This window comes from Physeter macrocephalus, chromosome 2 (assembly GCF_002837175.3).
Source record: "Physeter macrocephalus isolate SW-GA chromosome 2, ASM283717v5, whole genome shotgun sequence".
Classification (NCBI taxonomy): domain Eukaryota; kingdom Metazoa; phylum Chordata; class Mammalia; order Artiodactyla; family Physeteridae; genus Physeter; species Physeter macrocephalus.
The window spans coordinates 129,118,618-129,132,915 of NC_041215.1; the positions used below are offsets into that span (position 1 = coordinate 129,118,618).

General features: G+C 41.0%; 1 protein-coding gene across 1 annotated transcript in view; it reads right to left on the reverse strand.

Annotated features, from left to right (window-relative positions):
• Nucleotides 1-595: 595 nt before the first annotated feature.
• The window catches only part of PID1 (phosphotyrosine interaction domain containing 1), a 250,053-nt gene continuing 236,350 nt past the window's right edge, over nucleotides 596-14,298 (reverse strand). Inside the window, exon 3 of the mRNA XM_007114949.4 lies at nucleotides 596-2,777. Within this exon, the coding sequence (XP_007115011.1) occupies nucleotides 2,301-2,777 (477 nt within the window). The 3' untranslated portion in view covers nucleotides 596-2,300. The remainder of the gene's footprint in view (nucleotides 2,778-14,298) is intronic.

Here is a 14,298-nt window from a genome sequence, read left to right on the forward strand (position 1 = left end):
ACTTGAAAGAAAATGCCATTTTCATCGGAGGAGTGAGGTAGTAATTCTTCTTTGAGTTCCTCTCTTTAACAGGCACCCGTATTTTCACTTGTGAAGCCTTTATATTTGGTACTGATTCCGTGAAGAGCATTGCTCAAGACATACAGGCTCCATGGCCACCTGCCTTGCTTGATTACTGGGGCTGTTCTGAGAAACCATGGCCTGAAGGAGACATTTTTAACCAGTTCTGTCAGAAGGACTCACTCTGTGTTTACCTTCCCCGATTTCCGTGCAGGTTCTCCCGAGAGGCACGTGAAATTTTATAAATAGCCAGCATTGGTAAAATATGCCAGAAGACTCACCTCTGAAATAAGCCCATCACACTAAATAACTTTCAATTATTGACATGTTACCATCTCAGTGAAGGAGCAGCCATTTTTACATATATAAATAGAGCATTAGAAAATAAAACAAGATTTTTTTTTTAACACCGTCAAGGAATGAGTTACTGATGACCAAGTTTTAACATATTTTTAGAGAGAATTCCCTATTTATTCAATCTGATCTATGTTGTCCTTCAGGTTTTCTTTACTTAAAAAAGGAACGACATATAAAATATGAAACTCCTCAACTTTATTAATGCAAACATATTTTTTATTAAAGAATGAATGCATTTATGCTAAAGAGTAGTTTACATTTGTTGTGAAGCAGCAAGCATATCTCCAAGAGGTGCATTCCCCTCAATATGACTCCATGCTTATTCTACATGCCTTAAGACTGGACCCACACTCGGGGGCACACGTACACACACACACAAACGCATACATGGACTCACAGATACGCAGACCAAAACGCCGACACCACTGCTCTCTGGATTCAATAAACTCTCATTTAAGGCTTCTGTAAGGTGTCCTAGTGCCCCTAAAATTATTACCAGGATTCAAAACAGACTTTCAGAAAGGAGCAGTACCTGGAAAACTAGTCATCTGCTCTCGGCCTTAAATGAATGGATTTTAACCAATACTTTCAATGTCATTCAATGTTGACTCTCTGCGTTTATGATATTTAAAGATCCATCAAACTGAGAAAACTCAGGCTCTCTTAGTGAGAATTTCTCATTAGAAATACCGAACAAACTGGCAACTCTGACCCTAAGAGATCAATCCAATTGGAAGATAAGAAGGTCAGATTTCCCTTTAGAATGGACATAGGTTCTCTAGATGTCTGGTTTATATCATTTGTTTCCTACTCGAGTGTAGTGTTGAGTGACGGGTCAAAGATTCCTCAGTGATACCAACTCAGATTTGAAGCTTGCCGTGAAAGGTTCATCAGAAGGGACCATCAACTAAATAAGTTACCATAAATCGGGGATGAAGAAAGGACAGCCCACATGGAGCTTGTTCAGTCGCTGATAACTCATTCCCTTTTTCCAAACTATCTGTGGTGGTGGCGGTAGTTTGAAACTCCCACTCTGTTTGATTGTTTCTTTCATCTGCTTGGTTATTTTCTTCCCTTTTGGTGTCCTGCAGTGTAGGGTGAGGCTGCTTCTCTGTAGGGATGGTGGCGCGGACTGGGAGGGCAGAGAGGGAGGATGGGGCAGGCGGAGGAAAGGGGCTGTTAGTAGTTGCAAGTATTCTAAGAAGATAGATGAAGTGAATACAATAAGAGGGTACTACTTGATACACGTATGTAATAAAAGCATTACCTTTAACTGTGAATTAACTGCCAACTATCAGGTTGTTAGTTGTAAAGCTCAATAACGGCTGTGCTGATTTGCTTACTGAGGAGAGACTCTGAAACCAGCCAGGGGAGAGGAGCTCTCCGGATCAGCCTGAGGTGTCCCCTTAGCCCAGAGGCCTCCTCGCCAGCAACAGCACTCACCACCTCCCCGCACAACTAGGGATCCTATAGGGGCATCTAACATTCTTGTTGGGTTTCATAAGGCAAGTTGGGATGGTCCATCAAATAAACAGCCGCAGTGTATTTGCCTGAGAGCGCTGAAAATCGGCATGGAGAGCTCCTACAGGGAGGCATTGGAAAATGAGAAAAAAAAAAAAAAAAAGGAAGAAGAAGACCAGAGTCTAGAACTTTCCTCCCCATCCACACTCCCACCGTCCTCATAGTCACAGCAGCAGCAGATTTTAATGTAATTACTTTAATAATACATTTCTTTAGATTTAGAATTGCTCTTCTGAATTTAAAAAGCTTGGTCGGCCAATAATTTGGCAGTCTTTTCATCCCAAATTTGAATCATTGCTTCTTCACCGCTCGTCTTGAATTCCTTGACCAATGCTGCCTTTGCTGAAGCATCCTCAGTTCACTCAGCCGTCATCGGATTCCAATTCCTGGGACACCTCTTCCGAGGAGCTGTTCCTGTGGATCCGGCCGTCACTCTTCATACTGTGGAAAGTCTTCTTGAAGGCCTCCATCATGGCGTGGGCCAGCTTCTTGGCCTCCAGCTTGCTCTCGCACTCGACAGCGTGGCAGTCCATCTGGTAGGACAGGTCGTCATTAATCTCCCTGTAAACCCAGGCGAAGATGTCAGGGCTCACGTTGTGGTCGGCGGTGCAGTAGGCGATGCGGGCCACCTGGAAGGTATCCATGTGCACCGTGGCCTCCCCTTTGTGGTCGAGGTGATGGAGCCACACTTGGAACGGTCGGATTTCCAGGAGGGCATTGGCTGGAAAGACGTCTTCTCGGGCTAGCGTGTGCTTTTTCCAGAGCTCGATGACCGGCTTTTCTGTGCAGCCTGACAAAAACTGCATGCCTGTGGTGGGGACCTTACCCAGATAGGTCACCTGCAGAGGGAAGAGTGGAAGAAAAAGGAAGAGGTCAGCAGCAGGCTCTTGGTGCTAGTTGTTCACTGATGTTCTCAAACAATCATGGCGTCACCCTGGAAGGATGGAGAGACATCTTTCTTGCTCCCTAAAAGAAAAACTGTCATCAGAATTTATATTTTTTCTCCCTAACAAGTTGACCCCTTGGCAAAGGTACTGAAATTTCAAAATAGGGTTAAACTTTAAAAATTCGAACCCTCCCTCAGCCCCCTTTTAAACTCAAATTGGAATGAATGATTATGATCTTTTCCAAATTTGGCATTTCTTTGACACCATAAATCCACTTGAAGTTTATTTTCAACCAAACACACGCAGAATTTAATGATAAGAAGGAGTCAAAAGGATGTTGCATCTGAAAAACAAAACCTTTATTAAACTTATCTCCCACTCTGGTTCTCTTTCCAAATCACTAAATGTCTGATTTCACTTAAGCTACTTGCTTCTAGCAAATGCCAAGGACACAAAAACTGTTCTATTTAAATTATGGCCTAAAACATGATTGTTTTCTCACCAAGATAATGTTTAAGCAACCTTTGAACTGATGGGCATGTGGTTAGAGTGATAAAAAATGAAAGAGCTACAGATAGGTTAAGATTAGAACCCTGGTTTATCAAATAGCTAGATGGGCAATACTAAAACAAAGAAAAATAATTCCAGGTGATTCAGATAGTGTCCTTTAAAAAATTGGTCTATGATACACCAAGAAAAGATGTTCATTCTCTCATTTTTGTTTTTTTTCACTCATCAGCATGGAGAGACCCTCTACCACTGGGTACCTGCATTATGGAAACACATAAAACTGAAGAAGTCATTTAAGAAATAACACAAAACAGCATGTAATTTGGCTCAAAATTAGAGGCACGGATGTAAGTCCTATGAATTTTAGGAAAAAAAGACCCGAAAAAGGTCCAGAGAAATGGTGAGAACTGAGCAAGGACATATAGCCACAATGATTCCAAATCAGTGTTTCTGTTTAGCGGGACAATAAAGTCCACAGACAAAAAGTTCAGGACACAGACGTTAAGTCCTGTTGCATCTTTTTGTGTTTTGGTTATCTCTTATACAAGAGTTCATTGGCTAGTCCCTTTAACAAGATGACTTCTTAGTAAAGAGGCACAAGCGCTGCCCATTCTAGAAATATTTATTGGGAATCTATTATGTACAATGGCAATGTGCCAGGTGGGCATGGGGGAAAGGGAGGATGGAGAGGTCCAAAATCAGTGGGAAGAAAAGTAGCTGGGTATGTGTTCAGAGCACCATCTTTGAGGCAGGTGAAGATGAGAATAAATGCCAGCTCCTCAGTTCACCGGTGGGTGGTCCTGGACAAACCACCAGCCCTTTGCACACGCACAGATACAACTATGATGCGAGGCAGCCCATGAAAAGGGTGGGCGAAGGGTACCACAAAGTACCCTGAGCATTTAGCAGAGCCAGTGATGGCACCCACCGTGCTCATGGAACACCTCCGTGAGGGGAGTCATTGGATTTCAAGGCATCAGAGCTTCAAAACCCAGATAGGAGCCCAGCAAATCAGATGGGGAGGAGGAGGAAGGAGCAGGAAGGCAGGGGCTGCAGTGGGGAAAGGCCTCACCTGTTTAGGCACATGGGGCACTTTGGCCTGACCACACATTTGGCCTAAGACAGCCATGAAGAAGAGACAGATGGTCCATGACCACTGCGTAAAAACAGGCTGAACTTTGAAAGCTGGCCTTGCATGCACTCTTGACGGAATGCCACTGAGGGCCTACAGTCCAAGGGGTACCTGGATTTGATGGAGGTTGTGAACTTGGACGACTTGACAGATGCCAGGAAGAAAGACGGATGGGGAGAGCTGCCTAGCTGCAGAATACTCAGGCAGGAAGTTGTGGCAGCAGAACAGCGGGAGACAGGGGTGGCCTGACTTAGGAGTGGAGGTAGTGGGAAAGGACAGTGGGGACAGGTGGGAACGAGATTCAGAGGTAAAAGTGACAAAATACTTGGCAATACACTGAAGGGGGAAAATGACTCAGACAGACACTGCAAGGGCCTATACTCCCCAAGGAGGCGACTGGTTGAAGAGTTCCTTGTCACTCTGGATTTGAGTCACATACTAAAGATGGCTTTGTTAGGAAATGCATAAGATAAGGCTCTTGACTTATAATACTTCCTGGAAATGTGCTTTCTGTATATGGTATTTATGATATCTTTATTAACTTTTAACAATATTAGTTTTTTAATTGAGGTGAAATTCACATCACATAATATTAACCATTTAAAAACGTATGCTTCAGTGGCATTTAGCAGTCAAAATGCTATACAACTATCAGCTCTGTCTAGTTCCAAAGTATTTTCATCACCCCCAAAGGAGACCCAGGCCCCGTTAAGCAGTTACTCTCCACCTTCCCCTCGCTCCAGCCCCTGGCAACCACCAATCTGCTTTCTGTTGTTATGGATTTACTATTCTGGATAGTTCATACAATTGGAATCACAAAATATGTGACCTTTTGTGTCTGGCTTCTTTCACTTAGCATAATGTTTTCAAGGTTCATCCAAGATGTACCATGTATCAATACCTCATTCCTTTCTATGACATCTTTATTTTTGGAAGTGAAAAAGCAAATGGAGTAAACTAGTTCTAGCATTTGACGTGAAAAGTACTCTTTCTTACTGCCCCCCCGAAACTAGAAATAACTATGTTTATATTTGTTATATTTGATAGAAACATTCTTCAGAGGGAGGGAATCTCCTTTGATATGCTTTAATCTCTCTCTCTCTCTCTCTCTCACACACACACACACACAAACACAATTTTTAAAAAAATTATACGGTGGCTTCTATCATGATATAATTAAAGGATGAGTTTTAAAAACTCTATTGTAAGCTGTTGATGGTCCCCTCCAATGGAAAACAACTTAATAATAGTAAAATTTTGACAACTAAGAAAAAAATGTATTCCTCTCATAAATATTTATTACTTAAAAACTAAAGATTTTAAGGGAAATAAAGTTTTATTTTGGACGTGTGCTTGAGAGAAGAATGGAGCAGAGATTATAGCTCAAAGAGTTTAATACGACAATAATGAAAGCTATTTAATAATATGTAGACATATAAAAAATGTTTTTAAACACTGAGGTTCAATGTATACATAGATGTAATCTCTTGGTACGAAGGTTACTAGGAAAGTAATATTTATTTAGTGGCCCAGTTTCACTAGTATCACCTAAACAACACACTATGCACCAAGCATAAGGTCCCACATTGCTGTTTATATACATCTGCAGCCAAATCAAGCCACACACTGAACAGTAATAACTAATATTTGTATCACACCTTAGGTAAAAAGCACTTTGTATGCATTAGATCCATTGACAACCCTGTAGGTCAGGATGCAATATTATTATCACTAACCCGATTTTAAAGACAAGAACCTTAGATGGGGTGGTAGCACTGGGGCATTGACTTCCTAGACCACTTTGCTATTAGATGAGAGTCATTTCCTTGTAGTTTCACTTTTCAGCCACTTATTCATTTTTCCCATCTTTGGGCTGTAAGAGAAAATTTAGCTTTGTTTGAACACCCTAGAAGCAGTGGGTCCTCCCAAAGAAAGAATAGCATTCTGTTGTTTTATGCTTTTGTAAATGACACTCCCTTCCATGCGTGGGCATTTCTTTAAAATTTATTCTTGTTTTATAACTGCAGAAAGTAAGATTCAAAAACCTAAACTTCTCAGGTAAAACGGAACACACAAAAATAAGGTAATATATATTTATATGTTTTATATAAATATATAATATACACTTTTTGCAAATATTTATTATATATGTTTATAATATGTATATTATCTGTTTTCTAAAACTCAAAAACACGTATAATCTATTTACAACGAAATCAAAGAAAAAACACTTTTAATTTAAAGAACTGCAGACTTCTGGCAACTTTCCAAAAGTTTTCTGTGAAAAGAGAGACATAAACAAGTTCTATACCAGCACTAATCCTGAAGAGTCCATTAGCTTCATCTTGCAAAGTATTCCTAAACCTACATATGGAGACGGGCTAAGAGCAGATTATGTGATGACGTCTCTCAACTTTGATATTGACAAGGGCCAACGTTCACACCAGCTGTTCGCTGGAGCATCACAACTTATGTCTGCTCTCCACTGGGATTTGCAGTGGAGGCCACAGAGGCTGTAGTGGACAGACATGCCCTCTTCCAAGCACAGAATTAGCAAACATGCATCTGAAACGCCAGAGAACCGCCGATTCTCCCGTGATGGCAGCTCCAATCCTGCAGCATGAAAATACCAGCCTCTTGGCAAGGCTCTCAGGTGAGTCTTCTCTGATAAAAATGCGCTAACCCTGCCCAAACCTTCCTAAACAGTCCCGGTAATGAACCGCTCTCTGGTTCCTGTAAGGTGCGGCCAACACAAAACATGAGTCCGAGGGTCTGACTTATACCACTGGCTGAACCTTGGGAAGTCAATGAAATTTTGTTTTGTTACCTTTGGGGAGTTGATAACTTTGTCTGAAATCCCATGAGATTACATAAATACAAAAAATAATGTTAACAAGTTGGTACTTCTTAAAGAAGTACAGGAAAAGAATTATTTGAACAGAGTTTCCCTAGAAATGGAATAAAAAAGAAATCTCTAAGTAGAGTTTCCTTGAAAATGGAATGCAAAATGATAAAATGATGTACCAAGACGCTCTCCCCTCAGGATGACCCCTTTAAATCAGCCCTGCTATCATCCTTACTGGCCCGAGTTCCAGAATCCTGACTGTGCACTTTCCCCTAATCAGTCAATTATTTACTACCTGCCTGCAGATATCCTAATGATCCCATTAAGTTCTTCAGAGTCTGGCATTCACCCATATTGTTGACTATAAGTCGCTGAAAAAAAAAAAAAAAACTATTCAGGCTTTAAAAAAGTGAATTTCTCTTTAATTTTTTATATATAATTTAATAGAAATGTGCCTTATGGCTCTGCCTTTCAAGGGAGATGGAGTAAAAACTTTTTAAAAAAATTAATTATCTCAAAATACGAAAGATTCAGTGATGCTGTGCGTGCAGCCATGCCCTCTGTGTTATGGGACCACAGAGTACATGTGTCTCAATAAATAGAAACCCTTGAAATACAGGGCTTTATCCACGTATCCTTTTATGTCAACACTCTTGCAGGGATTTACTCTAACTGTATATAGAGGTCCCTTCTTGCCAGTCTTCCTCATGTGGGAGACTTGCTTTCACACCCTCTGTAGGCACATCCTCCTTATGAGTGAGAACACAGGACTCAGTGTGCAAGGCTGCCTCGGGGCTTCCACCACTGATACAGCTGTGCAGCAATATAGGGTCTGTGAATGAGAACCCTGTGATCCTGCCCGTCTATGAAAATATGAAAGAAGTGAATGTTTTCTACATGAATAAGTCCCTTCCGAGCTTCACCCTTAGGGGTTGCAATTTTTCAGAGCCGCAAAGCAGACGAGAAACAGAGTCACGAAATTGTTCCCTACATGTCCAAAATGGTAGACAGATTTTTTTCAAGATGCCACCTCCCCAGGTGCTGGGAGAAAGGGACTTGGAAGACGACAAGAAGATTCTTCAGGAGTAACAACCCGTTGGAAATAAATACTGGCATCTTTTCCATGGTTGCAGAAACAGGCTTTGGGCAAGAAGCGTATGAATCATTCAGAGAGAAATAAACAAACAGGGCAAAGAAAAATGAAAAGTTTTTCCCTCTGTGTCATTCAGTGGCATAGACTGATGCCCAGACACAGACGTTTGTAATGTGTGTGAATCGGCTTTGCCTAATCCCAGCTGAAGAAAGTATTCGAGGATATTCATGGCGTGTAAAAATACAGACAGGCCACAGAGCCAAGGGGCCCGCCAGAGTGTCTGCAGCATTTACGCTGTCAGACAGGTGAGACCAGCGTCCTCAGAATTTCTCCTTCCCACCCATGAGTTTTCCAACACCCCAGCCAGCTCTCCATTCATGAATCACCATTCCCTTCTCATCTGAGGCAAAACAAACCCTGGCTGCCTGTCATACATCCTTCTGGCCGAGCCAGCACCGTTCCATTCCTTCCTCTAGGTGGACAGTGCATATTTCATTCTGGCCTGAAAAACCCTTGTTTAGGACCCTGACTCATCTTACCTTACACTGGACAGCCAGATGGAAAGGGTAATACCGGGGTCCCTAAATGAAGATGTGAGATGGAGTGGATGATCACGTAAGAACCCAAGCACCTGGTTTCCTGGGGTCTTCCACCTTCCAGGCTGGATAAGCCCAGCTTCCCAACTTTGGAAGCCTGACTTTGGTTCAGTTTACTATGGGGTTTCTCTGGGATGACACGTCAAGAACAAAGATTCTCCAGAGGCCTTTCTTGGAATATAAAAGATCTTGTTGCTCTTTCATTGTCTGTAGGAGACTTCCTTTCCCCAGCTGACATAAAATAAGATGATATAAACACAGGATGGAGAAAACGTAACTGGGAATCCCAATAGCTTTTGGGTTACAAGGCAAAAGATGAGAAAAAGAAAAGGCACTCTTACTTCTAGGCCAAATATCAGAATCAAGCTCTTTTGTTCTCACATTAATTCCCATTTGCACATTTCAGAGAAAAGGGAAAGGACAAAATCCTGAGATTTATGATGTAGGCTTGAATCTACTCCTTCCCGGCTGGTCACAGAGGAGCAAGAATTCACTAAGCACTTTGAAGAGTAGGGATGGATCCAATACGCCAATGACCTAACAACCCACAATGCAAAGACAGAAGTAATGCTAACCATGACCTTGAACTTGTATAATCTGCTTTAAGCCATGAAGACAATATTAAAGGATAAATACTGTGCACAGTGAAATCTATGAAGTTATTGTGAGAAAAATGGAATTGATTAGCCTTGGGCTTGAAAATTAAATTTATTTACCTGTATTTTCATTTGATAAGCATTCACTAGGCACCTACTGGGAACCAGGTATATCAGTGAATAAAATTGATAAAACTCTCTGCCCTCTTGGGGCTGACATTCCAACTACACAGAAGATTCTTACGACTGAGTTTACAGAACTCAGCATTATGTAGGCAAGTCTGGCGTCAGGGAGGAGAACATGCATGGGCCCCTGGGAATGTTTTTGATGAATTGGAAAATTTCTCTTGGGTTCAAAAAGGTCTTTCCTCTCATATGGCATAACTGGGATGAAAAAAGTCCTCATTTAGAGTCTACTCCTTGGGTCAGGCTGTGTCTCATGAAGGCTTATTAGTCTTTACATTCACTGTAGTTTGGCTTCCTGAGATGCTACCGTGGTAGAGGACCAGGCAGGTCAATGTCTTTGGAAGAGCGCCAAGGGAGAGGGAAAGTGAGTGAGGGCTAGGAAGTGAAGGAGGTAGGAGATACAAGGCTGACTCTGCCTCCCAAACAAGATGGACCGGCAGCTAAAATGCCACTGGTAGTCTACATTTGCCCTGGCGACCAGACAGGCGGGGTGCCTGGCCTCACTTGACACCTGTGTTTTCACTCCCGGGATGTTCCAGGCACATCTAACTAATCTGCCTTCATTGAAATCTCATAGTAAAATTATAAGTTGTTTTAGGCTGCCCAGCATCTGTTCTACTCTTCTTTGGTCTCTTCCTTTATTTTGGAGATCCAAAGAGCAAGTTTTCCTGGTGTTCAAACTCAAGGTACCGATAATTATACTGCAATAAATTCTTAATGATTCAAAGGTATATCATCAGCATTAGGGGCTTTTAGAGCTAAATGGGGCCATTCAGACCAAGCTAACACCACCCCTTTGTTTCAGAGATGATGATTCTGATACTTGCCCTGAATCACACAGCTGGTCCTTGAAAGAGCAAGGTGTGGAATGAAGGTCTCCACCACAAGGCCCAGGTTCTTTCCACTACTCCAATCTCTTCTCCAGAAGAGGATCTGGACACTTTTTTTCATTCTTATATCATCTACTTCTCTCTGGCCATTTCTTCAAGTGTCCACACTGAGACCAAGGTCTGGTCAGGGACACGGAAAGGTGACAGGCACTCTACCAGTACTTGTTAAACATTCTAAAAGGAGGCTGGAATCGGAGTCAAACTTAACCTTAACCTGAGATGTGTTTGCATAGCTCAGGGATTTAAATTATGATGCTAGCATCAATAATTGAAAGAAGGTGACAGGAGTGCATACTTAATATTCAGATATCATATTCCTAAAGGACTCTGCAATGGTTCTTTACAAAGCAAACAATCCCTATTTCAAAGAATCATTCCAAAGAGTAAATAGTCAACATGTGCTAAGTGTGCCCCTACCCCGCTCTTTGTGGGTCAAAGAGCACGCCAGACGACAAGAGATGTGGAATAGCTCTAGGCGCCAGGCGCCATGGTGAGCAGGCTTTGGCACAGCCCTTAACCAGGGCAGTCGGCCTGAGAGGCCTGGGTTCAGTTCACAGCAGATCTGGGCATCCTTTCTCATTGCAATAGCTCGAAGGTCCTACTCCTCAGCCCTCAGGCTCTTTTAAGTCATTCCTAAGAAGTCCAGATGATTCTGGATCAAAACTATGGTTTTCTTCTCCAGAGTGAGTCTTGGGTACCATTCTGGGGCCTATTTTTTGGCAGATCTACCTCATCTTCATCAGGATAAGAGGAGACCCAGCCGTCCTATGGCTAGACAAGGATGAGGACCAATTGTGGCCATTCCCCATAAGGCCATCCTTCAAAGTCTTTTGCCTTATACCTCTTTGGCCAGGCTTGGTTGGCTGACCAAGAGGCAGGGGGTGAGCCTGGCTGTCTAGGGTAAGCCTGCCTCTGACTTTAACAGCACATTTTGGTTATCCCTAAAGGGGATGGTGATGACCCAGAAAGGCTTACAGACTTACTCATTTTTTTTCCCAGTAGTAGCAACAATGCTGGCAGTAGAATGTAGATTTTCTAACATGCGTATCCTCTGGGGCACATTTATGCATATGACTTTGTTTAGTGCTATTCATTTATTTCAGTAGCTTTCCTAAGGTCACACATATTGATAATACCTTTTTTTTATTGTTTAGCAGTTCTTCCCAAGTATTGGAATGGGTTATGCTTATATAATCTATAAAAATATTAATAAAAATTTTACTGGAAGATATATTTTCTTTTTTATTATGTAAATGTATATCATGGGGGGGAAAAGCAAATTTACTAAGACCCAATATCAAGAAGTAATTATGTGCTATTTTTGCATTCTAACAAAGAGATGAACATTGCTTCCGCTCTTAAATACAGCATGTGTCTCACAATTAGGAATTTAAGTGACAGATTTATTTCTGTTATTCATATTACAGCTTAGTTCCACTGATGCAGAGTGACTTGCGACGCTGTGTCCCATCTTGCATTTATCAAGCAGTCCCAATGTGCAATTTGTCCTGTCACTTGGCTCTTGGATGTGTGAAGCTTGGAAATATTGTCATTGTCACTATCAAAGACAGAAGCAATTTATCTAGAAGGCACTGAAGTGTGCTTCGGAAGACAAAGTCACTTAATAAAAATGACATCACATTAAAACATACATTTCCTCATCTGGCCCTTTCTGGTGAGCTGGCCCAAGGATGGTAAAACCACTGTTCTACTCAGTGGCACAAGAACAGTTTATTTCGAGACAAGTCTGATATCTCCCCTTCTGCCTTCTAATCCATGGAGTATACCACAAAGGGAGAAATTCAGTAGAGCTCTCTAGGCCCTTAAATGTTCACAATGAGAAAATTCTCTAAATGATAAATCAGTACGAAGCACACTGCCTGTGTGCTATCCTGACAAATGGAGTCAAGGGACAAGCACTGGTGGCAGGTAAAAAAATGTCACCAATTTTTGCCCTTATAGCACTTTATTAATTCATTTTCCTTGGCACACAACTCATTAGGAATGCGCCAGGAAAGGCACTAAACATTTAGAAAGAATAACGTAGAGACAACATTCGGTTGAAGGTAATAAAATAAACACACCTATCTACTGGCTACAAGTCTAGAGCTCTTAATAGAAGGCCAGTGGAGGTTTGAAACAAGAGAGGTACTGTGAGGCTAACTGAACATAGAATTACCAAGTAGTCCAGAAAAATGAAGACTTATGTTCAAACAAAACCTTTACGTGAACGTTCAAGGTAGCTTTATTTGTAATAGCCCCAAACTAGAATCAGCCCAGAGGTCTTTCAACAGGTGAACAGTTAACTGTGACACATCCATTCCAAGGAGTACTATTCAGCTAGAAAAAATGAACTACTGATACATGGAACAACTTGGATGAATCGCCAGGGAATTCTGCTGGGTGGAAAAAAAATCCCAAAAGATTACATACTGTATGATTCCATTTATATATCATTTCTGAAATGAAAACATTTTAGAAATAGAGAACAGATTAGTGGTCGCTGGGGGTTAGTGATGGAGGTGAATGGTGGTGGTGGTGGGGGGGTGGTTATAAAAGAGAAACACGAGTCATTATTGTGAGGGACTTGTTCAGTGTCTTGACTGGGGGGATAGACACATGAATCTACACATGTAGGAAAATTGTATAGGGCTAAATACACATACACACATAAATGAGTACAAGCAAAACTGGGCAAATCTGAATAAGATTGGTGGATTGTATGATGTGATATTAAATTATAGTTTGCAAAGTGTGATCATTGGAGAATACTGGGTGAAATGTATATGGGGTCTCTCTGGATTACTTCTTACAACTGCATGTGAATCAGTTTTCTCAATAAAAATTTCAATTAAAAAATCATCTCATCCATTTCATTGAGTTAGTTTTCTAATAAAACCACCTTTTACTTATAATTATTTATCAAAATTTGCAACATATTCATGCTGTTCTGAGCAATGGATATACATACTAATTGTAAGGCTAACTCAAACCAGAGAAATATTTTAACTTACACATGTATTATATTTTAGAAAACAATTTTTGAAAATGTCAATTATTTATATATATATTGGGTTGGCCAAAAAGTTCCTTCAGTTTTTAAGTAAAAATAAAAGACATTTTTCATTTTCACCAAGAACTTTATTGAACAACGTATTCACCATTTTGTTCCACTACCTTCTGCCACTTTTCAGGCAACTTCGCAATTTCACCTTCGCAAAATTTTTTATCTTTTTGAGCAAAGAACTGTTCCAGGTGCCTTTTACAGTCTTCCAGGAAATTGACATTTTTTCCATTAAGAGAATGTTGTAAAGACCAAAATAAATGGAAATCTGAAGATGCAATGTCTGGTGAATATGGCGGATGAATCAGAACTTCCCAGCCAAGCTGTAACAGTTTTTGCCTCGTCAGCAAAGAAACATGCGGTCTTGAGTTATCCTGATAGAACATTATGCGTTTTCTCTTAACTAATTCTGGACAGTTTTGGTCGAGTGCTGCTTTCAGTTGGTCTAACTGGGAGCAGTACTTGTTGGAAGTAATCGTTTTATATTTTAGAAAACAATTTTTGAAAATGTCAATTATTTATATATATATTGGGTTGGCCAAAAAGTTCCTTCAGTTTTTA